The sequence below is a fragment of the Mastigoproctus giganteus genome, chromosome 1, assembly GCF_048544385.1.
Source record: "Mastigoproctus giganteus isolate SK-2022 chromosome 1, ASM4854438v1, whole genome shotgun sequence".
Lineage (NCBI taxonomy): Eukaryota > Metazoa > Arthropoda > Arachnida > Uropygi > Thelyphonidae > Mastigoproctus > Mastigoproctus giganteus.
Genome location: NC_143575.1, coordinates 200,749,546 through 200,776,345, shown reverse-complemented (window position 1 = coordinate 200,776,345; position 26,800 = coordinate 200,749,546). Strand labels below are relative to the sequence as shown.

General features: G+C 36.1%; 1 protein-coding gene across 1 annotated transcript in view; it reads right to left on the bottom strand.

Moving 5' to 3' along the window:
• Positions 1–26,441, bottom strand: part of LOC150091450 (exportin-4-like) — a 748,459-nt gene extending 722,018 nt beyond the window's left edge. Inside the window, exons 1-2 of the mRNA XM_090383995.1 lie at positions 26,352–26,441; positions 8,936–9,041 (exon numbers count right to left, since the gene is read on the bottom strand). Coding sequence (XP_090240121.1) covers positions 8,936–9,041; positions 26,352–26,402 — 157 coding nt within the window. The 5' untranslated portion in view covers positions 26,403–26,441. The remainder of the gene's footprint in view (positions 1–8,935; positions 9,042–26,351) is intronic.
• Between the last annotated feature and the right edge of the window lie 359 nt (positions 26,442–26,800).

The window sequence follows — 26,800 nt, the reverse complement described above, 5'->3', positions numbered from 1 at the left end:
AAAAAAGGGGGGGTACATTGTATTTTTAACTATTTACATGAAACTTCGGATAATTGGGGCAGCCACTTAATCGGGACAAAATGCACTAGTCCCGATGTGTTCCAAATAACCGGAATGGACTGTATATGGTTTAAAAGGGTAATGGGTCTGTAATTCTGATGATTTTCTTTATCTCCTTTTTTGTGTATAGGTACTATTATTCCACTTTTCCAGTCTTCTGGTATATCACCTGTAAATAAAATTAGATTAAACAATCGTGCAAGGTGTTTTAACATTGCATCTCCTCTGAATTTCCATAGTTCTGCTTGGATACCATCATTTCCGAGTGCCTTGTCATTCTTCATTTGGCTAATTGCTTTCTGAACTACTTCTTTTGTTAACGAGGGTGCTTTATCTCTTCTATTATCTAAGTTAAGAGCGTTTTTTCTTTCCCCTTTAAACAGGGTTTGGTAATATTCTTTCCACATTTTTTTTAATTTCTTGCATGTTTCCTGTTTTTATATTGTTTTTATTTTTCATCATCAGTGTTTTCGGGATGTATGTTTTAGAGAGTTCCTTTATAACCCAGTAAGTTGTTTTAGAGTCATGATGTTTATTTGCTTCTTCAAGCTGCTTTGCTTTGTCTTCCAACCATTTACTTTTAGCAGCTTTACATAGGTTGTCTATTCTGTTTTTTAGGGTTTTATATTTTTTCCTTTTTCTTGACAATTTTCTTTGTTTAGGAGGTTTTTCATTTGTCTTTTTTCCATCCATACATCTAAAATTTCTGCTGTAATCCAAGGATTATTTGGTTTTGGTTTTGTTCCCAAGGTTTCTATGACTGCATCTTTAGTCATTTGTTTACTTTTCTCCCATATATTTTCCACAGATGATGAATAGCTTATATCTTTTAATTTTTCTTGTAGTGTTTTCCCATAAATTTCCTTTATTTTGTCTTCTTCAAATCGTGATATATTTAATGTTGCTCTACTGTTCTTTGGTTTTGTATTTTTAAATTTCCATTTAATTGTTCTACTAGTAGTTCATGGTTGGTATCAAAATCTGTACTTCTAAGAGTTTTAGCATTTTGAATGGATGATTTCCAGTTGTTATTTATTAAAATGTAGTCAATGCAGTTTTTTGTATTTCCATCTGGTGATGTCCATGTATACTTATGTTGAGATCTGTGGTAGAACAGTATGTTAGTGATGAATAGTTTATTTTCTTTGTAGAAGTTCAAGAGTTCTTCCCCTCGCTCATTTCTATTTCCTATCCTGAACTTTCCTAATACGTCGCTGAAGTCTGTGAAAAGCCTCCAACTTTTGCGTTAAAGTCTCCCATTATTAGTCTGGGGCATATACCTGGATTATTTTTATGAAGATTCCTTTTTCTTTACCTTTTATTCTTAAACTTATCATTCTTGAGCTGTGTGGGTGAATTTCTATTAATGAATTTAATAGATATTTCTTTACTATGAAAGTGACTCCTTCTCTATGTATGTTGTCTTTTCTCCCTGAGTAAAATATTCTTCCCTCTGTCACATTCAGTGTTCCTTCTTCTGTCCAATGTGTCTCTGACATTCCTACGATATCCCATTTGATCTTTTTTCAATTCTTCTTCTTCTACCAATTTTATTTTCCCAGGCTTGTAAAGGATTCTTACGTTTAGTGTTGAGAGATACATTTGAGTTTTGACTGACCATATAGCTTTCTTCACAGCTGATCTCCATGGTATAAGAACAGTCATGTCAGTTACCCCGGACACGGTAGCATGAATGTTTATCTTACAATGCCTGAGATCCATAGGGTTTGAGGCAGATAATGCAGACGGCTTGCCATTCCTCTGCTGCATAGTCTACAATTTAGATGGGACTTTAAACTAATTAGTTAAGCATAATTTTTTCCTAAGTTTGTGTATTCATTTCCACATTAAGAGTTGTACTGGTTTTCTTATGGTACTCTGTTCGTAGGCACAATCCGTAACTCAGATAACTACAAGAGACGATAAATATTACCTGGTAATATTTATCAACCCTTATAGTTTTTTATTTGTGTTGCTTTGATATGCTGGTAATGATTTATCATTTATAATAAATATATAGTAATATCATTTATAATTAATTTAGCATACAGCTAAAAGTAAATCACAAAGAAATTTATAAGCTTTTAATTTTCACAGGGTTTAGTTATTAACTATTCTTTATGACAGCACAAGTTTGATTGCTACTGACCACTTTGGGAGGTTAGCATTATTTAACATTAACAAGCAAGGTAAACGTGGGTATTTTTACTTCATCTCATGACATAAAGATGTGCATTTTTGTGTAATGACTGTTCTAGAAAACCTTTTCTTTTAGTATTTCCAGCTCCTTACATGGCAACTAACTTTTCACAGGTGACAACAAGATCTTAAACAAATTTGTCAAGGGCTGATTTAACTAATACAGTCGATTCCGGTTATTTGGGACACATCGGGACTAGTGCATTTTGGCCCAATTAAGCGACTGCCCCAATTATCCAAAGTTTCACATAAATACAGTAGTTAAAAATACAATGTACCCCCCCCTTTACAATTAGTTCACTGTACAACGTTACGACGAACTCACCGTAGTAAAGTACCGTTCACTATACGATGTGCAGTAAGCGCCGATCATTATGATCACGTTTGTGAATTGAATTTTAATTGTATTAAACAGCGATTCTAATTAGCAAAAATAGGAGGAATGTTATCTACAGGCTATAAAAGTAAAGATATATTAAGCACAAATTTACCCTTTATTACCTTACCAATTAAAATATACGTGAAAATCGGAAGAATATACGTGAAAATCGGAATAATTAATACGTACTGTAATATGTACATACGAACTAGTTGACATTTCTGTTCACTGACATTTGTGGGTGGGGGTTAAAATTTAAAACAGTAAAAAGATAAGCAATCAATAACAAAAAAAAACACTGCACACACAAATTGCAAGTAACACAATACGCGCAAGTGGGAATGGAGTAACGAGTTACAAAGCTTTAAAAATAGGAATGAAGAGAAGATTCTGAAAATTATTTTTTTTTTTATATGATTGAAGATTCCATGGAAGTGTAAACACATTTTACCATAATAACCCACAGAATTCCAGCTGTCAGTATTATCGCAAATTCAATAAGATAGAGTTTACTATCCATCTACGATAGATTGCACTAACAGAAAAGCCCAATAAACAATTAAACAAATTAAAGTCCCATCTAAATTGTAGACTATGCAGCAGAGGAATGGCAAGCCGTCTGCATTATCTGCCTCAAACCCTATGGATCTCAGTCATTGTAAGATAAACATTCATGCTACTGTGTCCGGGGTGACTGCTAATTGTTTTTATTGTTTTATGGTTGTGACCTCCAAAAATCCAACCAAACTATGTGGTACGGTCAGAGAAAATCTTAGGGTAATCTCCAGTGGTGCGGTCTCCTGCCCTGATTAAACGGCATTTTGTCCCAATTAAGCAAAGTAAAATCTGGCTATTTTCTCGACTGGGTTCTGCTTTTTAAGATTTGCCCCAAATAAACGGCTGCCCCGATTAACCGGTGGCCCAAATAACCGGAATCCACCGCACCTCAAATTCATCAATTATACTCCTACCATTGGTGTGAAAACATGTGCAAAACAAGCCTTATGTTCATTGCAGCTAATACATCCAACATAGTTGCTTACAACATGTTCTTCAGAGCAGGTATACACTTTAATACCTGTTCCCTTCAAGTCACATTGTCAAATTAGTTGTCCACTAAAAAAAAAAAAAAAAAAGCATTCGCTTTTGTTTCAAGTGGCAGAAGTTGATAGCCCTGAGCAATCACAGCCAAAATGGTTTCCAAAAATTATCCATGGGCCACAGACCAAAAATAACTCAAAAATGTGTGTGCAATGTTTTTGTGATATTACCTTTTTTCCCAAACCATCTTGATGATGCATTTTGCTAGAACAGAAAATAACAAACATGATTATTACTGAGGTCACCAGAGCTTTTCCACACAGCAAGTTAAAAAAAAGGTAAAGTGCAGCCATTATCAACCCACTGCAGGATGGAAGCCTCCTCAACAATTCATGCTGAGGGAAATGGACCATAATCTGCCACGCTGGTCCAGTGCGGGTTGGCAGATCGACCGTATTCAGAAGTCAGGGGCTTGAACCCCGGTCTACTCAAAGAGCGTGTGCTACTGCGCTCCCGCTCCTGACCACTCGGCTACAGAGGCCCCACAGAAAGGCACAACACCACAAACAAAGGTATAACATTAGTAACTATCTGGAAGCTACTATTAAATTTTAAAATATAACAGAAATTAAGCATATAACTAAAGTTTGCTGCTACTGAAACTTACAGAATTTAAACTTAAAAGTTCAAAAAAGAAAATATCTTACAATAATTAACTTTTCTAAATGTAAGAATTACATTTACAAAAAAAAAAAAAAAAAAAAAAAGCGATTTCAGAAATTAAATTTTTAGAATTATAAAAATTAAGCAAAGTAAACATGGTGCTTAAGTCTTAAGCCAAACACGGAATAATCTGTAAGCATCAAAAAAGTGCATCTGCTGTCTACAACTGCCAACTGTAAATCAGTTAAAATGGAATACAGTTAAACAAATTAATTTGAAGCAAAAGGGAAATTATCAAAAAACAAAGGCTGTTTATAACAGCTTTTAACCCTATTTAGCCTATGGAACTGAGACCTGGACAAGGGAAAAAAACGAACTAATCAAAAATTGTAATCATCAGAAAAACAAATAGAACTAACAGGTGGAAGCAATAAGGAAATACAAAAATAAGCAAATTCCAAATGAGGAAATACAAAAATAACCAAACACATATATTATATTCTCCAGGAAGACAGCCACTCATCTCAGATGTTTCTGGGTTGAGGGGATATAGAAACATCACATTCTTCCTTTTCCCACTAGAGTGCCTTGTCATCATCATCAGCCATTTTCAATCCACTGCAGGATGAAGGCCTCTCCAGCAACTTTCCAGTTTCTTCTGTTTTGAGCACTGGCCATCCATTTACAACCCACAAACTCATGAATTTCATCTATCTATCTATCTCCGCCTTTGTGTTCCAGGTTTTCTTCTAGCTCCTCTTGGGTACCATTCTGTTATTTTCTTAGTCCATCTGTCATCATGTCTTCGAGCTATGTGTCCTGCCCAAGACCATTTTAGTTCTTTAGTTTTGATAAGAATGTCCTTTACTTGAGTTTGCCGCCTGATCCATGTGTTTCTCTTCTTATCTAACAGTCTGATTCGCAATACAATTCGTTCCATTCTTTGCTGTTTAGTTCTCAGCTTCTCTTCCATTCTTTTGGTGAGTGCCCAAGTTTCACTTCCATAAGTCATGGTGGGGAGTATAAAATTGGTTCATTATTTTACATTTCAGACAAACTGGGATATTGCTCTTCAGTACGTGACTATATTTCCTGAATGCTATCCATCCAAAATTTATTCTTCTCTTGACTTCCAGCCATTTATCATTATTACAGATAATAACTTGTCCCAGATAAGTATATGACTCCACCTTTTCAATTACTGCTCCTTCAATCATTATTTCCCTTTCTGTGGCATACTTGTACATTATTACTTTTGTTTTAGCCATCCATATTCATCTTTAGTCCAAAATCCTTACTAACTGTGCATAACTGATTAAGATTTTCCTCTAATTCTTTCGGATTGTGGCTTATGATCACAATGTCATCTGCAAATCGTAAATGGTTTAGGTACTCTCCGTTCACATTGACTCCTTTCTGCGACCAGTCTAATCTTCTGAAAGCTTCAAGGGCAGCAGTAAACAGCTTTGGATATATTGTGTCTCCTTGTCGAACTCCTTTCTCGATTTTAAATTTCCTACCGTCTTTGTCTAGTCTAATAAAGGAGCTAGCACTCTCATATATTTTCTTCAAAATCATAATATGTGGGATATCTATGCCTTGTCTTTCCAGTGCCCGAAACATTGCCTTATGCTGTATGGAGTCAAATGCCTTTCTAATCCACAAATGCAGGCATAATGGTGTTTTATATTCATTTGTTTTCTCCATTAGCTGTGATATTACATGAAGGTGATCCATAGTTGAGAATCCTGTCCTAAAGCCAGCTTGCTCTTTCGGTTGATTCTCATCAAGTATTCTTTCTAACCTGTTAGTAATGACCCTTGTGAACAACTTGTAGATGTGGGATAACAAGCTAATTGTCTGTAATTTCCAATTTCTGATTTATCTCCTTTCTTATGCAGCAAAACTATGATTGCATTATTCCACTGCTTAGGCGTCACACCTTTTCTAATGCACTTTGTGAAGAGCCTTGCCAGTTTTTGTGTTATGTCTCTTCCTCCCAATTTTAACAACTCTACAATAACTTCATCTTCCTCCAGGGCTTTCTGATTCTTCATTTTCTTCAATACATGTTCTACCTCATCAGGAAGAATATCGGGTATGTCGCATGTGGTGCTAATTTGCAATCCATCTTCCCCACTGCTGGCATCATTCCCTCGTTCCTTGTATAATTCTCTATAGTAGTCTTCTGCTTTTTGAATTATGCCTTCTCTGCTGTTTATAAGTACACCATCGCTATTCTTTAGTTTCAGTATCATTGGTTTTTCTGAATTACTGCTCATGGCTGCTAATTGAAATCCTTTGTTTTCCCTTAATGCTTGTTTTACTTTTCTTGTGTTAAATCATGTCCTCTCTGAGTCTCTCTCTCTAATGGCTTTGCATAATTCAGTATACTCAATTTTCTCCTTGCTCTTCATTTTTTGCCTTCGGTTCATCATAACAAGTGTTTCTTGACTGATTTTTTTCTTCTTTGGATTTCTTTTTCTCTATAGGTTTCTTGGGCTTTATCACTTTCAGAAAGTTGTAATATTCCTCGTCGATATCTTGTTCCTAAGCAGTCTGCAGAAGCTCAAACTTGTTCTTAGTTCCAGTACATAATGCTCTTTCTCCTCTTCTGTTATCTCAAAGACCTTTGTATTATTTACTCGAGTCAGTTTTTTCCTTTCCTTTCCTACATCTCTATCAAGCGTACATCTTACCATTCTGTGATCACTTCCAACATTTACCTTATTCAGGACGGTAACATCACTCACAATATATCTTCTCTTAGTGAGGGTGAAGTCGATTTCATTAGTTGTTAATCCATTTGGACTCTTCCATGTCCACTTTCTGTTCACCCTTTTCTTTAAAAAAGTGTTCATTACTGACAATCCTTGAGATTCTGCAAATTCCACAAGTCTTTCACTTCTTTCATTTCTTTCACCAATTCCGAAATTTCCTATAGTTCCCCTTTCTGTGCTGTTTTGTCTTTTTCCAACCTTAGCATTGAAGTCCCCTATAATAATAGTGTAGTGGTTGATTTTCTGCTCATCTAGAAGACTCTCAATTTCGGTGTACATTTCTTCAACCTCTTCATCATCATGGCTCGATGTTGGTGCATAAATCACCTTTAACTTGTACCTCTTAGAAATCTTGAGTATTAGTCTTGACACCCTTGTTGATGTACTTTTGAATTCCAAAATGTTGTTTTTTGGAGTGCCTTGTAGTGTTCCCTAAAGAGATGAGATATAAGTGGCTAAATTTGCTGTTACATTTTCTCAGGTTTATTTTTGCCATCCTTTCTTTACATAGGTCACACAACCTCTGTTTTCGCTCCATTAGGTTCTTTTAAAATTCATTTCAGTTTGTGAGAGTTCTTGTCCAGTAAGGAGACATATCATCTTGCTGGTTTCCCAAAGTTTTTCACTTCTGAAAATTCTCTTCTCAGTTATGTAATTTATTTAGGATATATTTATGTTTGGCACATCGGCTTCTGTGGCCATAATGCACCTCCCAAAGTTTTTGCATTTTACTCTAATCCATGCCCAAGGCAGGATTCAAACCTGCGACCTTTTGGTTGCCAAGCAGGCACTTGACCCACCTGACTAGCCTGGTTGGCATATATTTATGTGTGAAAGACATCTCACAGACATTTTATAGTTATCCTTCTTTCTCCGACCATTTCATTCACCTTGTGCAAGGGCAAACTTTATTTATTCCCTTAAAATTTCATTAAAATTTTTCATATTTCCGTTCCCACTTCTGTTCAATCAGTGACTTCTAGAATATTAATGTATCTTATTCCTGAACTCACAAAGGACTTTTATACTTTATTGAAATAAGTAAATTCCAAATGAAGTAAGATGAGGAAATAATGCAATTAAAAATAACAGAAGAAAGAATAAGATGGTGCCCACATAGAAAGGATGGGAGAATAACAATTAGCTAGCTAAACAGATATTCAAAGGTAAAATGAAGTAAAAGATCTAAAGGCAGACCAAGAGGAAACTGAATCAATGGTGTCAAGTAAGCATTAGAAAAGAGGATTTACACAGACTAAGATTAAAAATCAAATAGGAAATAGAATGGCATGAATCAAAACAGAATTAAAGGCTAACAATCTGAAAATAGCATAAATTATGAACAGAAAACAAATTAAAGTAACAGCATCTTACTTAGCACATACTTTTCTTTGCTGAGACATGGTAGTACAGTATGATATTCTTGATTTTTTTGAAAAAAAAAAAAAATTAAGACTAAACAATTATATTCAGACCAAGTTAATAATCAAAAGCATTGACCTCTCCACAAGAAGTGTGTTTCAACTTGTTTTATTAAATCCACTCGAACACAAGCAATGGTCATTAGTGATTCTGCAGTTCAATCTAAAACTCGTCAAGCTCAATTTACTTTTTGTCTATTCATCCATCTCCTCTATTAGGAATGGCCTACTAAATGTTACAACACATTCTATGTTATAAAAATTCCAACTCTTTCACTGTAACACTAAGAACAAGCATTTAACTTTGTGAAAAATAAAAAACAAAAATGACTGCACTGCATTAACTAAACACTAATGAAAGATAATATAAAAGCATCTATATTTATGCATACCCAGTATATATTTACACAGTTCAAATGGTGACTTAGTTTTCTGAAAGTTAAGAAACACTGTTTCTGCTGCATGCCTCTGCTGACTGGTTACAACATTTGGTGGGGCCTGCAAAAAAAAAATTATAATGAAATAATATAATAAAAAATATTTCAATATATCACTCAAAAAGAGATAATTTACATTTTATGAGTGAAAAAAGGAATAGTAACCAATAGCAGCCACCAATGATTTAAATGGTGGCAAAACAAAAATAAATAAATAAATAAATATTTTCTTTTTTTTTTCATTAAATTTCAAGTCTATTATTACAAGTAGTAGTGACAAATAATGCAAGGAAGTAAGCTTATACAATGTCAGCCAAAAAATAATAAAAATAAAACTACTCACTTCATCAGTCCCCTCTAATAATGTATAATTCTTCCTTAAATTTATTAAAATCTATCTATAAAAAATCTATAAAAAAAAATATGCTCCTGCCCACAGAGGTGCCCTATATAGGTATTTCTGTGAAATAATAATACTATATACTGCTTTTAACAATAAAACAAGAAATTAAATAAAATAATTAAATATATTTTTCCATGGAGGAAATTTTTCTTAATAATTCTTCATTATTTACTATTTCTTTATAAAATTCTTCACAAGAATTAGCAAAATTGCACTTAACTTGTAGTACTGCTTTCAGCATTTCTAGTGTTGTTTTTTCTGACATCCACAACTTATTTACTAGGGAAAAAACTCTTTCCGTTATACTATTGATTCCAAGAAAACATAATGCAAATCCAATTACTGTTTTCAAATACTTCCAAGGTATGTCCCTTGTGTCAAAATGTTTAAATATTTCGACCCAACTCATATCACACAAGGATGCAGAATAAAATAAAAAATGGAAAATTGTGATTCATGATAAAAGTATGGAGGCTACATAACCAATCTGGGGCATTTTCCGGGGCAGTTTGCAATGCGGGGAAAACAACTTAAATCTAGGACTGTCCCATATAATCTGGGATGTCTGGTCACTTTAAGTATGGGTAACTGTTTGGAAGCAACCAGCATAAAAGTCACTTTGTCTCCAAAGGAAAATTTAAATCCCTATGTTAATTATGTGCAACTGTGTATTGAGTATGGAAACTTCAGTTTCCTTCAACAAGGAAACTGAACTTTCCATACTCAACACACAGAACAGCACAATACCGAATTAAAGTTATAGCACTTGTGCCTTAATTGTCTCCAGAGCACTAAAACACTATTAGGCATAAAACATGACATTTGAAGATAACAAAGCACTCAAACATTAGTTGGTTTAATTATGTTTATTTCTGATTTGGAAATATATACATAATGGAATCTAATGTTTCATAGTATTATCTTACTACTTCAGCGAATGACGATAACTAAGGGTTATTATTAAGTAATTCTTGAAATTCTATAGAATTAAATATAGAATTGCAAGCGAGGTTGCAACTAACATGATTTGCATGGAGTGACAAGTTTACAAAGCTTAAAGAAAAAAGAGGATGATGATAAAATTCTGAAAATTTATGTTTTTTATATGATTGAAGACTACAGTGAAAGGGAAACACATTTCACCATAATAATGTAAAAACCCAGAATTCCAGCTATCAGTATTTTTGCAAATGTGATAACATTGAGTTTACTACCCATTTATAATTGATTGTGCTAAGAGAAAAGCCCAATAAACTAGAAAGTGCAAATTGTTTTTATTGTTTTATGGTCGTGACCTCCAGAAATGTGCTTTAGAAAAATATCACAAATGCGTTCAAAATTGATTCTTATAACGAAACATATGATAATGAAAGTGCAGTGTGTTTTAATGATTTGAATTGGTAACTAATACAATTTCCATTATAAAAATGACCTTTTAGAGAGATAAATATTGAAAAAAAAAAAACTCGTAAACCCTGGAATCCATGCTTGGAGCCATTCCAGCTCAGTTGAAGCTAGGCGTACCGAGATTTCCAGAGTGAGAATGGACCTGGTCAATTGTGGCTATCCAACCCACATATTGAACAAGTGCAAGAGCTCTCGATCCACCCGAGACCGTCATCAACACATGACAATATACATACCACCTACATTCCCTACTATCCGGGCATGTTGAGGCAGATTTCAAAAATCCTCCAGGAATACCACATAAAATACGTGCAACTAACTACCCAGTAGAAGCTTGCATTCTCTGGTTTCTAAAGTGAAGACTCCGATCGCCCCTCTTTTACGCAGCAATGTGGTATATACTGCATAACTTGCAAAGACTGTGGCAGCTGCTACATAGGGGAAATCTCGAGATCCCTTCAAGACCGCTTTGCAGAGCACGACAGGTAAATTTGCCTTGGTGAGACTGACCAATCCACAATCGCGGAACACTTCTGGGCGACCCACCATGACCTTAATCCCAAGCGCGACTACAAAGTGACTGACCAATCTCAACACTTTCGCCACCGCCTCTGGCTAGAGTCACTTAACATCTAGTGCAATTCAAGAACTATGAATCGCTGCAAGGGCACGAGGCTACACCCTATCTTAGAGGCAACTATCTTGAAACTGGATAAACGCTGGCAGCAAATCCACACACACACACATCCATGCAACAATGAGCAGCATCCAAGTAGTTTAATGTTTAATTTCATGCACGCATCACAGTACACACAACTCTGTATCTGTTAAATTTGTCTCTAACGTCTTTGTCGCATTAGAATTTTGCTAAAGAAAGGGTCCATTTAACCCTGAACGCTACATGTCATTTATCATTTATTATTAAAACTTTACTGGATCACACAGAATCTGTCTATTTAAGTCAAGAATATCTGATATACCTAGAAATTGGTTGGGGAAAGCAGTATGTATCTGGTCGCATTTGGTGAAGGAGGGTTTTAGTCTCTTCTAAAGGGACATTAGTGAACATACCATCAAAAAACAAAGGAGACCAGATCTTCAATATTGATGTTGGTGTTTTTAGTGGGTTTTTACCTTAAAACCTAAAGTTTTTCAACTTTTAAAACATCTTCCGTGAACCTACCAATAAGGCCACCAAGATAAGTAATCACTCAAGAAATAGGTTAACAACTTTGCATCCGATTCATATTTCAGTAAGTATAAGAATTCTGGAAGATTTCTTTCTGGTATGTTGCATCCTCACAGTTTTTTGGCATCTATGTGAAGAGAGTTAAATATTTTTGCTGCAGTTGATGGGAAAAATCTTTGCAGGCTACTAAGATTATTCAAGATTAGACTATCTCTAACCTTACTTCTTTTCTCTTCTTTTGCATATATCTTTCTGCCTTCCTTATTCTCTTAAGTCATTTCCTTATCGTATACTATATGCCTACTAGTTACTTTAATTACCTTTTCTACTTAAATTCACCTGTGCTAAGCCTTCAATTAGGACCTAGCAGAGGTGAATACTATTTCTTTTTGGCAGTTTACTACTCTCTTCCATATAATTCGAAAGCAAAAAATAAGAGGAGTGTGTTATAGGCCTAATGACTCGAATGAGTACAATGAACAATTGCATGGAGAAATAGAGTTGGCTAGTAAATCAAAATGTCTTATAATGGGGGATTTTAACTTCCCAGATGGAACTTGTGGGTTGGACACTCACACACTAGTAAGACTTTTGTGGATTTATTAGATATCTGCAGCAGCATGTTCGAGAGAGGGTAATACTCTTGATCTGGTTATCAGCAGTGATCATTCATGTATTAAGAATTTGCAGATAAAGGAATCATTAGGTGGCAGTGATCACAGTGTACTGATGTGGGATTTACTTAAAGATATAATTACCATTAGGGATAAAGGAAAGGGTTTCTGCTTCCGTAAAGGTGAGTACAGTGGTCTCAGACAGTTTTTAAATTCTGTACAGTGGGATCAACTGACGATGTTACCAACAGTAAATTCTAAGTGGGAAGCATTCGAGGAATTAATCATGGAAGCTACTAAAAGTTTCATACTGATTAAGAAATTTTGTTCAAGGTTTAGGCCAAAATGGTTGTCAAACGAACTAAAGAGACTCGTGACAGAAAAGAAAAATGCATGGAATGCATACAAATTATCAAGAAACTCAGAAGCATATGGCAGATATAAGCTAGTCTGTAATCAGGACACAAAGGAGGTTATGCAGGTGAAGGCAGATTACGGAGAAATCTTTGGCAAAGGATGCTAAGAAAAACAGCAAGGATTTCTTTAATTATATAAACTCTAAAAGGAAGGGGATGAATCTGAATGGTCCACTTGATATCGATGATTCGACTGTTGATGATCCTGCTCAGATAGCAAACAAACTGAATGAGTATTTTCCATCTACATTCACACATGAGGAGTTATTAAGGTTTGAAAATGGCAGAAGGTTATCAAATTGTAGTAGGGTGCTTAATGATTTTGTAATAACTGAGAGCAAAGTGGAGTTGAAGTTAAACATAAGAAAGGCACCTGGGGTGGATGGGATCTATCCAGTTATATTAAAGGAGGCAGCAAAGCAACTAAGCAAACCCTTAACCATAATTATGAGAGCATCCTTAGACTCAGAGGAGGTCCCCACGGACTGGAGATGTGCTAATGTATCTCCAATTCACAAAAGGGGAATCGAAGGGTGACACGAGTAATTACAGACCAGTTAGTTTAACTTCTGTTCCGGATAAAATAATGGAGTCACTGGTTAAAGATGCATTGCAGGATCATCTAGACAAGACTGCAGCAATAATTCACACACAGCATGGGTTTGTTAAGGGAAAGTCTTGTCTGACGAATTTGATATGATATTATGATGTGGTTACAAAGGAGCAGGATGCAAAAAATAATTTTGATATCATATACAGTGAAACTTCCCTTTAACGGACAGCCATGGGGAACGAAAATGTGTCCGTTAGAGAGAAGTGTCCGCTAACAAGAAGTCTGAGGGAGGGAAAAAAAAAAAAAATCGTTAAACGTTTAAGGTAAAATTAAATTAAAATATACAGAGATTTTGAACAATATTTTTGTAAATAATATGCATACAATTGTGCTATGCATATTATGACTATCTTAAGAAAAATACATACAGTAATCACTTATTTTCTTCTGCACCTTCTTCCGGCTGATAATTTTGTTTTCAACATTTGTTTGGAGTGAAGAAACCATCGAAAGTCCTTCAGTATCTTCTTCAGCGGTGAAAAACATTTTTAAACGATTGATTTGTACGAGCGCTTCTTCTATTTTCATCGTGGTTCGTCGTTAATATGTTCTTCGACAGAATGACCTCCTTCCATTTCTTCATCCTCATGGGGAACTTCTTGAAAAATATCGATGATAATGTTGTTGATATCTAGAGCACCATCTTCTGTAGTGAGGTTCGAGTCTATATCTTTGTAACCAGGGTCATTTGTAGCGGAAGTATCGTACATTATCAATAGATGTTGAAGTTCTTGTTCTTCTTGGTGCTCCACATTGCTGTTCACAACTTCAATTTTTGCATTTGAGAAGCCAGACTTTACAAAACAGTTCACGACAGTTTGTTTTCTAATTGCGTTTACTGAAGAGGAAATCCATTGAATCGCATCTAGGATGCTGATTTTCTTTGCAAGGTCACTCGCACGTGTTACATCGTTCATGTTTGCAATGAGATGTCTTAAAACACGTTTTCTGTTGTGAAGTTTAAATTTTTTTATTATCCTTTGATCCAAGGGCTGACACTCTGCAGATTTGTTTGGTGACAGAAAAACGATTTGAATGTTGGACAATTCAATGTGCGGGTGAGATGCAGCATTATCCATGAAAAGAATAATTTTTCTGTTTTGACGAATCATGTTTTGGTTAAAGAAACTTACCCATTCGCTCATGATATCTCGTGTCATCCACGCTTTTTTATTAGACTTCCAGTCAACATTCAAAAGATTCAACTTTATGCCCTTGAAACAAGGATTTTGTGGTTTTCCTATAACAAGAGGTCGTTCAAAGTCTCCCAGCATATTTGTACACAATAGAACAGTCAAGCGTTCCTTAGAAATTTTTCCGCCCTGGCACTTTTCATTTTTTAGACTCATTGTTTTTTCAGGAAGAGCTTTAAAAAACAACCCTGTTTCGTCACAGTTGTAAATACCCTTAGCTTCAAAATCACGACATAAATCTTAAAATTTGACGGTCCACTCTCTTACAACCCCAGTATCAACAGATCCACTTTCACCACTTACGGTTTTCCAAGAAATTTAATGCCGAGTTTTGAACTTGTCTAGCCATCCCACAGAAGCTATGAACTCATTTACTCCATAGATTTTGCAACCTCCAAAGCCTTTTCCCTAATAATAGGCCCATTAATGGGAATTTTTTTAGCACGTTCGCAACAAAACCACTCATACGTAACATTGTCAATTCGAAGTCCAACAGTTTACGGGAATGATTTTGAACTTGATCATTTCCGTTTTGCCAAAATTGTTTGAGAAGTTCATTTTTTCTCTTTAGGATGTTGCTTACCTGCGTCTTCCCGATTTTGAATTTTGCAGCGAGATTGCGAACGCTATTTTTTTGCCGATCATACGCATTAATGAGTTCGACTTTATCTTTTAAAGTTAAATGTTTACGAGAAGACATTGTGCACTTCACACGACACTGAACAAAACTGAAAACTGAAACTGAAAAGACGAAAGGCCGACCATATTCCCCCCCCCTCCTGCACACACCGAATTCATCAGAAGTTTTACGTGCCTTAAAATTCTTGAAAAAGGGTTTAGAACCGCGACGTAAACCTTGATAAAATTCAGAGAATCGGAAATAGAAAATAAGCATACGGCTAAGGCAATACGTGGAAGAAAAGTTCCTAGAAAAAGGGCCGTAAGCTCGCCCGCTGTCCGTTATGGGGAGATCAACTTAAGTGCTAATCTAAACTAAACAGTGCAGATTGCCTGTCCGTGTCCGTTACAGAGAATGTCCGCTAGACAGAAGCTGCAAATACGTTAAAACCAATAGAGGTGAGTTGGGGAATTTGAAAATGTCCGTTGTAGAGAGATGTCCGTTAACGAGAGGTGTTCGTTAGGAGAAGTTTCACTGTATTTGGATTTTAGGAAAGCTTTTGACACTGTTGCACATGGAAGACTATTGTACAAATTGGAGCAGAATGGTATGAAGTGTAAGTTGCGACAATGGATAAAAGGATGGTTGAGTGGAAGAAGACAGAGGGTGATAATCAATCGGTGCTGCTCTTCGTGGACTAATGTTATTAGTGGAGTCTTACAGGGTTCGGTGTTGGGTCCACTGTTGTTTTGTATATTTATCAATATACAAAAGGTATATCAGGCTTAGTGTCGAAGTTTGCAAATGATACAAAGATTGGCAGGGTTGTTAATGACAGTAATGGCAGTGTGCTACTGCAACAGGATCTAGAAAATTTGGGCAGATGGGCTAAAAAGTGGCAACTAAAATTTAACCTTGACAAATGCAAAGTACTGCATATGGGTAGAAGTAACCCCAGAGAAAAGTACCAACTCTGTGGTGCTACACTTAAGGTAGTAGAAAATGAAAAAGACCTGGGAGTAATTGTGCAGTCAGATATAAAGTTTTCTGAGCAATGCAGACAGGCTGCCAGGGCAGGTCATGGGTTTTGTCAATGATATATATGAATTTTGCTAGCAGGGAAAAGGAGGTGATTGTCCCTCTGTATAAGGCAATGATCAGGCCACGCCTTGAGTACGGCATACAGGTCTGGAGGCCTCATTTTAGGAAGGATGTAGATTTGCTTGAGCGTGTACAGAAAACGGCAACAAGATTGGTGAGGGGAATGAAGGGATCCTCTTACCAAGAGAGGATTAAGTTCTGCAAATTGCAGTGGCTGGAGACTAGGCACCTGCGTGGTGATCTCATTGAGGTGCATAAGGCCTTGAATGGGTTGAGCATGCTGAATTCTGATGGGATCCTTCCACTTGTTCAGATTATGAACCTAAGGGGACATAAATTCAAATTAAGAAAAGACAGATGTAGAATAGATGTGCGGAAATTTGCCTTTAGCCAGCGGGTGGTTAACTGCTGGAACAAACTTCCATCTGTCGCTGTGGAAGTTGATAGGTTAAATAAATTAAAGGAGGAACTGGACAGGCATTTAGAGGGAATAGTGTGATTTTTTTTTTTTTTTGGCTGATGCTGCATAAGCTCATACACTTTCTTTCTTGCATCACATGCCACTATTACTACTACTATTCAAGAATATTTTGCCTCAACTCTATTCTTTACTTTATTTACCATTTATTAGTTGCCATCTTTTTTCCTCCAATCACATACACAGCATCCTATTCAGACAAGTGACCAATTACAATAATTAAATTATCTATATAACAACCATTTTGTATAATTTAATTATATTGTAAATTTAAATTTGGAACATAGCATATGGACCACTATCCTAACCAATGCAGTTTCTAAACCTATCACTGTATTATTATTACTGTCTTGCTCATGTGGTCTGAACATATGAAACACCATATCCAAGATGGATGTCCCTGACAATGTTGCAATGATAATCCATCCTCTTATATTTTTGATATAACCCCAGGGGCTCACATCTGGTGAGTATGGGCTTGGCACTACCAGGGTCCTGAGCTGGATATCATCATTCTTCTCTTTCTTGGTGATCCCTTCTACTTTTGTCTCTCTATCTCTCTCAGGGTAACACTCGGGATTTTTTTTTTTTTTTTTTTTTTTTTGGCTGGTGAGGCTTACTTCAGGCTTCCTTGCACCATATAGCTAATAATAATAATAATAATATTAATGTTTAAAATGTTTGCTTTTCACCTTTTCTTGGCCTTTAATAATAAATTTCTTCAAAATGTTTGCTATTTTTCCTTTTAATGGAAATTTCCTTAACTCCTATGTGTCAGTACTGATTCATAGGAATTAATTCATCACAGCTATTATATGGCTATGATCTATCTTACAGTATATTTTATACATATCTTAGTTTTTTTCACCATTTTTTTTGTTACTTTTCCTTATTACTTTCCTCCTTGTAGGCTAGCAACCTATACAATGAAAATCTCAACCTACCGTTTTCACACTTAATTTCTGATCTATATACATATGAGATGCTACCCAAATGTTCCCAAAATATGAATGTTGCACGGGAATTACGTCTAGTACAGACTTGTGGTGCTAGGTAACACTGCATGCATCCTTTGTGAATCAGTGTGACACATTGCATCGGGCTGGATAGTCATTAAATATTTATGCGCAGTTCTTTGGTGGTGTGTTTTACGTAGTTTGCACTGTTGCGATGGCTGATGTGAGAGAGCAATGTGCTTGCATCAAGTTTTATTTCCTTCTTAACAATACAGCAGCAGAAACAAGCTTTTGATGACAATGCATTAGGCCAGAAGCAGACCCACTACTGGTTTAACCATTTTAAAAACGGTCGAATGTCAGTTGATGACGATGATCACTCTGGGCGTCCATCATCAAGTACCACCCCAGAAAATTTCACAAAAGTTTGAGCAGCAATCTGTGAAGACCGCAAGCAGACCATCCACGACATTTGTGGCATTGTAAGATTATTGTGCGGCACATGTCAGAGGATTTTGTCAGACAAGTTGAACATGAGAAGGTTTGCGGCCAAGTTTGTGCTACATTACTAAGACCAAAAGTAGCATTGCATGGAAGTTAGCAGAGATCTTCAAGAATGGGCCAGGAGTGATCAAAACTTCCTTTCTACAGTCATCACAGGTGACAAGAGTTGGGTATGAGTATGACCAAAAACCAAGCAACAATCATCACAGTGGAAGAGCCCATCTTTGCCACGACCAAAGAAAGCCCAACAAGTGAGGAGCAATGTGGAGTCCATGCTGATCTGTTTTTTGGACATTGAATAACTTTTGCCCACCTTCAATCTTAATTATGTGCTGTATCCTCATCAATAGATCATGAACCAATTTCCAAAAACAGGCAACTGATAATTTGGTCCATTCAGCTATTAATTATGGGTGTGCTGGTAGGGGCAAAACTGATGTCCCAGTTTATCCCAAAAGTGTTCAAAGGGGTTACGGAAAAGCTCTACACAAGCCAATGAAGCTTTTGTACAATATGAAATGGTGCACTGCCATGCTAAAAGAAATATGGGTTATCCCCACTGTAATTGTCATCACAGAATGGGGATGACCCATACTTTGGTGACAATTACAGTGCAGGCAGAGTGGAATTGTCCTGAATATTGCATAGCATTCAAAGTTTCAGAAATGACAAACTATGGTCAAAGCTCAAACACAAAAAACAATTTATTTTATTTATTTTTATTTTTTTTTCATGCTGGCACTGGCTTTGTTCAGTGAAGGATTTGTTTATTATTTCTTTACTCTTTTATTTCCTCCTTTCTTCAGTTTCAATCTTTTCTATCTAAGGTGTGAAAGTGTCTGTATATGAGTGGCTCCAGCATGCCAGTGGAGGATTTTTCTTTGTTTCCCATTCTTTCTTCGGGACATTTAGTACATTTGTGGAGGCCTGCATCCATATAGCAAAGATGGATACCAGGAAGTCGTGGTTAGTTGTTTGCTTCCTGATAGCTACATGGCCAGCCAACATCACAACATCACCCAAAGACTACACTTCACAGATAAGACTTTAATCCCATGACTGACTAGAGTAACTAGCACTAGCTAGTTACTCTGTGACTAGTAACTAGCACTAGCTAGTTACTCTGTGACTAGTAACTAGCACTAGCTAGTTACTCTAGTCTGGTTTTCAACGGTAACTTTTACAAGGAAGGAGAACTAGCATGCAAGTTCTTGTGTGTTGGGTGCTATATCTTTCAATTTCCCTCCTAGGGTTCCCAACGGAGACTAACAGATAGTGGATCTGATTTATACTAAGAACAGAATAATCCTCATGTGTAACTGTGGGATAAGCATGGATGTGTGGTAACCATTCTGATATCATGGTATGTTGCTTGTACTGCATTAAAGCATGTCAACAAGGAGACAAGAGTTATAGTTCACATCACAGAGATACCAAAAGTAAATTCATCTAATGATGGGACTCAAAAGAAGGAGAATCGTGGGATCGTGTGTAGCAAAGTAGATTGCAATAAAGACTATGGCAATTTATCTAATTTAATTTATCTACAGCATCATGGAGGCTAGTGGGCAAATAGGTAAATAAAAGATCTGGATCCTAGTGGTGAATTCGCAATAACGTCTGAACTTGTACTAGACATAGACAAACCTGTGCGTCTGAACTTGTACTAGACAAACCTGTGTGGTAGGTTGCTTGTACTGCATTAAAGAATGTCAACAAGGAGACAAGAATTATAGTTCACATCACAGAGATACCAAAAGTAAATTCATCTAATGATGGGACTCAAAAGATGGAGAATCGTGGGAACGTGTATAGCAGAGTAAATTGCAATAAAGACTATGGCAATTTATCTAAAGCATTATGGAGGCTAGTGGGCAAATATGTAAATGAAAGACCTGGATCCTAGTGGTGAATTCAGAATAACACGTCTGAACTTGTACTAGACAAACCTGTGTGGCTGCTTGTGATGTTAAATCACCTGGATGTTTGCACTACATGGAATATCGCATCTGACCACACAATGAGAGGCCTGTGGCTCCTTGTGCTATATAATCTGTGGATGTTTTATTTGTGCTATATAAATAATACTGCAAGCTACCTTCTTAAAACTTCAGTATTTGTTTTTCCTTCTCTATTTGCAATTTTGTGTCAATCCGGGTAGACTTTTGGAACTGCAACATATTAGATACAGAAGTGAAATGATCTTTTGATTTTTCATGCATTGTGATTCTTGCATGTGCATTTTTCCAGTCATCGAATCCAGTTTGAAATTGATTACATATCTCATTAAGTCCATCCTTAAATAACATACACACACATAACAATACACTTTTCCAGTAGTTTCTGAGAATATTAGCCAGTCTCTTTTAACGACCTCGCCATTTCCAATTTTCCTATAAAACAATTATTTTCTTGCATATCTTACTTTTCGCCAAATTTTTTAGATGTTGATTTCAAATTGCACTCAATTCTAAGATGGCACATTTTAGACAACGTGATGAGTGAGATCAGCGTTTATTTTTCATTTAGACAGACCAGTACTGAAATCCAATAGTCAGATGTTTTTTGGGTACGTATGTCATTCACAGGCTCTAATTCATCCTTATGTGCAATTACAACAATTGTCGATGTTAACACTATGGAATCTATCTGGTCTGATCCTAATTCTATATCAACTTGACCTTTATTTTTCCTTCATGGGTAGGCCTAGAGGTAGTCCTATGAATGCCATCACTGAAATCTTCAGATTGGAAAAGAGTAGGCTTATTGCAGGAGTGGTTTGGAACATTTATATATTTCAGCATTGAATTTTTCATTTTACCCAAAGCTTTTTCTTCTTTCATAACCAGATTCGTGTTTTCACATTTATCAGTCAGACATTAAATCATGTCAAACACAGTTAACACAATAAATTCTTCTAGGATCACAATATGAAAAACTGAAAATACAGCTCACCAGTCTTCTTTTAAAATTCATACTATTTTCTTAAAATAGTCACACCACAAACTTATTCCACTATTTACTACTGCTCTCTTTACATATAACTCACGCGTACAACTGTTTTGAGTACAACTGTTTTGAACAGGAGAATGGACGTCTAACTCTACAAAACAGGTTAGTTTAACAAGATAAGCATGAGACAACAGTCATACATGTTTATACACTTTCATACATGCGTACACTGCTGTGCTGATCAACTGTTCATACTTACATTACATCAAAATATGTAATTTGCAGTCAGTGTGTTAATAACACTATCATTTATTATAAGAAATATTTTACTCCTCTTTTCCCACTTTTCAGAATAAAAGTGCCCAGGGCCTACAAACATTAAAATCCAGCCCTGCACAAAAGTATACAAATTGAAAGCAGATAGATGAATGACCATGGTTGAAGTCCATGTGAATACTAAATATTATGGGTATTAGTAGTGGCAAATGATGTAAGAAAGCAAGCTTATACAGCATCAGCCAAAAAAAACCTTCCCATTTCACTTATCTATCTCCTCCAACGTTTGTCTGAAATTTATTCAGGCCATCCACTTTCACAATATCAAATGGAAGCTTGTTCCGGCAATCAACTACCCATTGGCTAAAGACAAACTTCAGCACATCTATTCCACAACCATCCTTCCTCAGTTTGAATTTATGCCCCCTCATGTGCATAATCTGAGCAAGAGAAAGAATCCCATCAGCACTGAGCTTGCTCAATCCATTCAAAGCTTTAAACACTTCAGTCGCCTCGTATGTGCCTGATCTCCAGACATTGCAATTTGCAGCACTGAAGCCTTTCTTGGTAATAACATCCCTTTGTTCCCTTCACCAATATCGTTGCCCTTCTCTGTACCTGCTCCAGTGGCTCTACATGATTCCTAAAATTAGACTTCCAGACCTGTATACAGTACTCAATATGTGGCTTGACCATTACCTTATACAATGGAATAATCACCTTATCCCTACCAGCAAAATTCCTGTATATCATAGAAAAAACTATGTGTTGTCCTGGCAGCCTGACTGAAATGCTCAGTGAACTTCATAACTAACTGCACAATTATGCCAGGTGTTTTTTTATTTTCCACTAATCTGGGTGTAGTACCACACATTTGGTATGCGAATCTGAGATTACTGCTAACTTTATATTCAGTACTCTGCATTTGTCAATGTTAAACTTGCCTAATTGCCATTTCTCAGCACAACTGCTAATTTTTCTAACTCTTGTTGCAGTAGCATACCATCATTACTGTCCTTAACCATGTTGCCAACCTTCAATATCATCTGCAAACTTGGACATTAAGCCTGATATAACTTTATCAACCACCAACTTAACATTTCATCACCATAAACAGTGTTTAATAAATACAAAACAAAAATGGGCCCAGCACCAAACCCTGGGGTTATCCATAACAGTAACTTGCCCTTAATGCCACAATGCTCCAATTTGTCCAGCAGTCTATTATGTGCAACAGTATCAAAAGCTTTTCTGAAATCCAACTATATGATATAAAAATTATTTTTTGCATCCAGTTCCTTTGTTACTGCATCATAGTATCCAGTCAAACTGGTCAGACAAGATCACCCACCCCCTTGCTGTGACTGATGTATAAGTGCACTCCTGTCTAGATGGTCCTGCATTACTTCTTTAACCAGTGACTTCATTATTTTCCCTAAAAGAGAAGTTAAGCTAAAGTTCAGAAATACTCATGTCAATCTTTGATTGCCTCGCCTCTTGTGAATACATTTCCACATCTCCAGTCCATGGGACTTACTCTCATTATGTTCTTATATGTTATCTTTTGAATACCTTGAGGAGTTCACGCTGATCAGAGTTTGAGGGTTGGAATAAAATCTTTACATCTCAAAATGCTTACAGTTTGAAAACTTTTGAGGGCGAAAAAGTATTTTTGAATGAAAAACTGCCATTTGAGATTTCTGAATGAATTTTTTTTGAATGACTGTTAATATTATGATATCTTCAAAAGTAAATTACCACGTTCATATACTTACAACGGTTAATTTTTTGGAAAACTAAAGAAACAAGGTTTTTTATGATTTACTAACTGAAGCATCATATTCTAACTCTTTGAATCATTTTCCTAAAACATTAACATTCAAATAAAATGTGCAACACACAAACAGGTAATCTTTACTAAAAATAGTGAAAATTGTACTTTGCCAGTAGTAAGTTATGGTGTTTCACTGCTTCAACAAAGCTCATATTACTGAATATCACATTTCTTTATCACAATCTGCATTAATGTTGCAAATGATTCATTGCACTGCAGGAAAAACAGCAAAGCCAGTGTTTGTTAAAAAATGAGAAGCAGGAGGAATGAAAACATGAAAAGCAAAAGTGGGCATTTCTTAATTAGCTATACATCCGGAAGTTAATTAGCTACAAAACTGGGAGTGCCTTTCATCAAGTCAAACAGAAAAAGTTTCGTAAAGTAAAAGTATGCTTATTTTATTTTTTATTATTGTACTTCTCCAGTTTTAACAGAATCAATGATGTGAATTAATCAAATGTAAGAACGATACTTGGGTAATGCTAAATTTGACATTGTCATTCTGATAGATATTTAATTTTCAATATTTAAATGGCTTTGTAATGGAGCATCGTGCTACATCTGAGGTGTGGCAATAAAGTTGCTGGACAGGTGTAATAAAAAGAACACAGTGGTGGAGCTCAAAAATGGTTTCATTTTTATTCAAAATAATCACCACCTAAATGAATGCACTTATTGCACCATTTTAAAATTTTCTGAAGAGTCAGCAAAGGCATCCAAAGAGATAATGTTCAGTTTGGCAGTTATATTTTTCTGTATTATTACTAGCCATGTAGTGCAAGGAAGCCTGAGGCTTATGCTGCAACAACTGAAAAAAAAAATTTCCAAGTTACCCTAAGAGAGAGAGAGAGAGTGAGTGAGTGAGTGTCAGAAGTAGAAGGGAATCACCAAGAAAGAGAAGAATGATGATATCCAGCTCAGAACCCTGGGTGTGCCAAGCCCATACTCACCAGATGTGAGCTCCTGGGGTATATGTCCTCAACATCCTGAAATCTCCTTCCTTTGAGGACAGTTTTCATCTTAGGAAAGAGGAAGAAGTCCACTGGTACTAGGGTGGGAGAGTAGGGTAGATGGCTGATCTGCACAATGTCATGTTTCATCAGAAATGTCTTCATAACAAGTGCAGCATGGGCAGGAGCATGCCCATGCAACAAGAAACAGCTGCCTCTCCCGAAATGAAATTGAATTGTACACAACAGAGGCCTCAGAGTGCCTCAATAGTCTTTGAAGCATCTGTATATAGAACATACTGATTTTCTCTCCTAAAGATACAAATTCCTTGTAAATTACACCTTGTTTGTTGATAAACACGATCAGCATCATCTTGATCTTGGACTTCTGAAAATGAAACATTTTGGACTTTGGTGATGATTTAAGTCCGCTGCATGGTCTGACGTGTCATCTCCAGTGACAATATGAGCAGGGAAATTAAGTCTGTACTGATAAATCTGGATGAATTCTTCTCATGATGACAGTCTTCGTTGTTGCTTCTGCTCATCCATAAGGCTGTGCAGCACAAATTTTGCTCAGACCTTCTTTTCACTAAACCTTCACTCAGAATTTGACAAACAGTCTCCATATTCATATCCAACCCATCAGCCATCATTCTGAGGGTCAAACGACCATCTCTTGCCACAATTTCCTAAACTTCTAAACTCTGACCTCATTTCAAGAGATCCAAGAATGGATCCAAGATGGATTCAGTATGGGGTTGTTATGAACATCCTCACATCCATCTTTGAACCACATAAACCATTCAAACACACTAGCACAACTTAACATTTCATCACCATAAACAGATTTTAACATTTCATGCATTTCTGTTACGGCTCATCCCAGTTTAGAGTAAAATTGGATATTTGTTCATTGTCCATTTCAAATAGTGACATGGAACTTTAACACTACTAACAAAACAGGTTATTATTTGAAAACCTGTCAGCCTACTGAACAATCTCTGTACCACCAGCTGTTGGAGCAAGTTTGAACAACAACATAGCATTTCCATTTATTTTCAAATTCGTCGCATATGACTGCAACAGCACCAGTCAGGGAACCTTACTGTTACACCTCGTATTTGTAGCTCTTTATACAGTGACACCCAGCAGAGATGTCAAAAAACATCTTGGCAAGTCACGTTTCAGCTGATAATGTTAAGACAATAACATATCTGCAAATGACTACTGTGCACCAGACAAATAAATTTTACCATTCTTTCTAATAACTTTCCTCCTCTCCCCAAAACCTTTGCGGTCTTTTAAGCCTAAATTAAGCATCTGCACAATTAATTACCGAAAAGATTTTCGTCTTAATTTTGTCCTAATAAATTACTTAAAAAATTAATTATTTCGTTACAACGTAACGTAAAAAATTTGTACTTTACATGAAAAAATGTCAGGATTGCCATTACAACTATCTCCGCCACTCATAGTCGTAGATTTTGAAGGGGTGACAACTCGTCACGTCTTCCGTGACAGCCTTTATTTACGTTACGAAAACCTATTATCAAAATATTCCTGTCGTAACAAAATATCTACGAATACCTTCTTCATTTCGCTTCGCCATGCCTACAACAATACATAACACCGCGATACCAATCACAGGCCCTCACTGATTCTGTGGCTTCTCTATGCCATTATAGATTACCTTCTGGTTCCGTAGTTATAACGGGTGTCAGCCTGAAATCAGAAAACGCATAACAGGAGCACAATCCGGCGAAAACAATAATACCAATCTCTGCTTCTTCTCCTCTTTTTTTTTTTTTTTTTTGTCATTATATCTTACAAATAAAACACCAAAAAAAAGAAAATACACATTACCAATAACACTCCAGCAGATCCCTCTAACTCGCGAATAACTTGATCAGCCATAGCTGTCAACTTATGCCGAGATTGCTAGCTTAATTGCCGCCAGGTGCCACCAGAGTAAAAAGTGTGATCAAAACGTTCTGAGTAAAAGACATATGTACAAAATGCCATACATATTTTATTTTTCAATGTATAGTATTTACTTCGAAGTTCAATGCACTCATTGTATTTAATCTGCAAAGAGTTTAAAAAATAAAAAAAAATTCTTCAGGTTGAACATCAAACCAGGATTCGACAGCTGCTTTTAGCTCTTCGTCATCTTAATAAAATTATGATGATATATAATTAAGGAAAATATATAATTAAGGAAAATTTACGGATATATAAGTCAGAGCAAGTAAGTCATGTGTTTATTAAGTATTAAACTATTAAACACAATTTGGCATCTTTCATATTGTTGA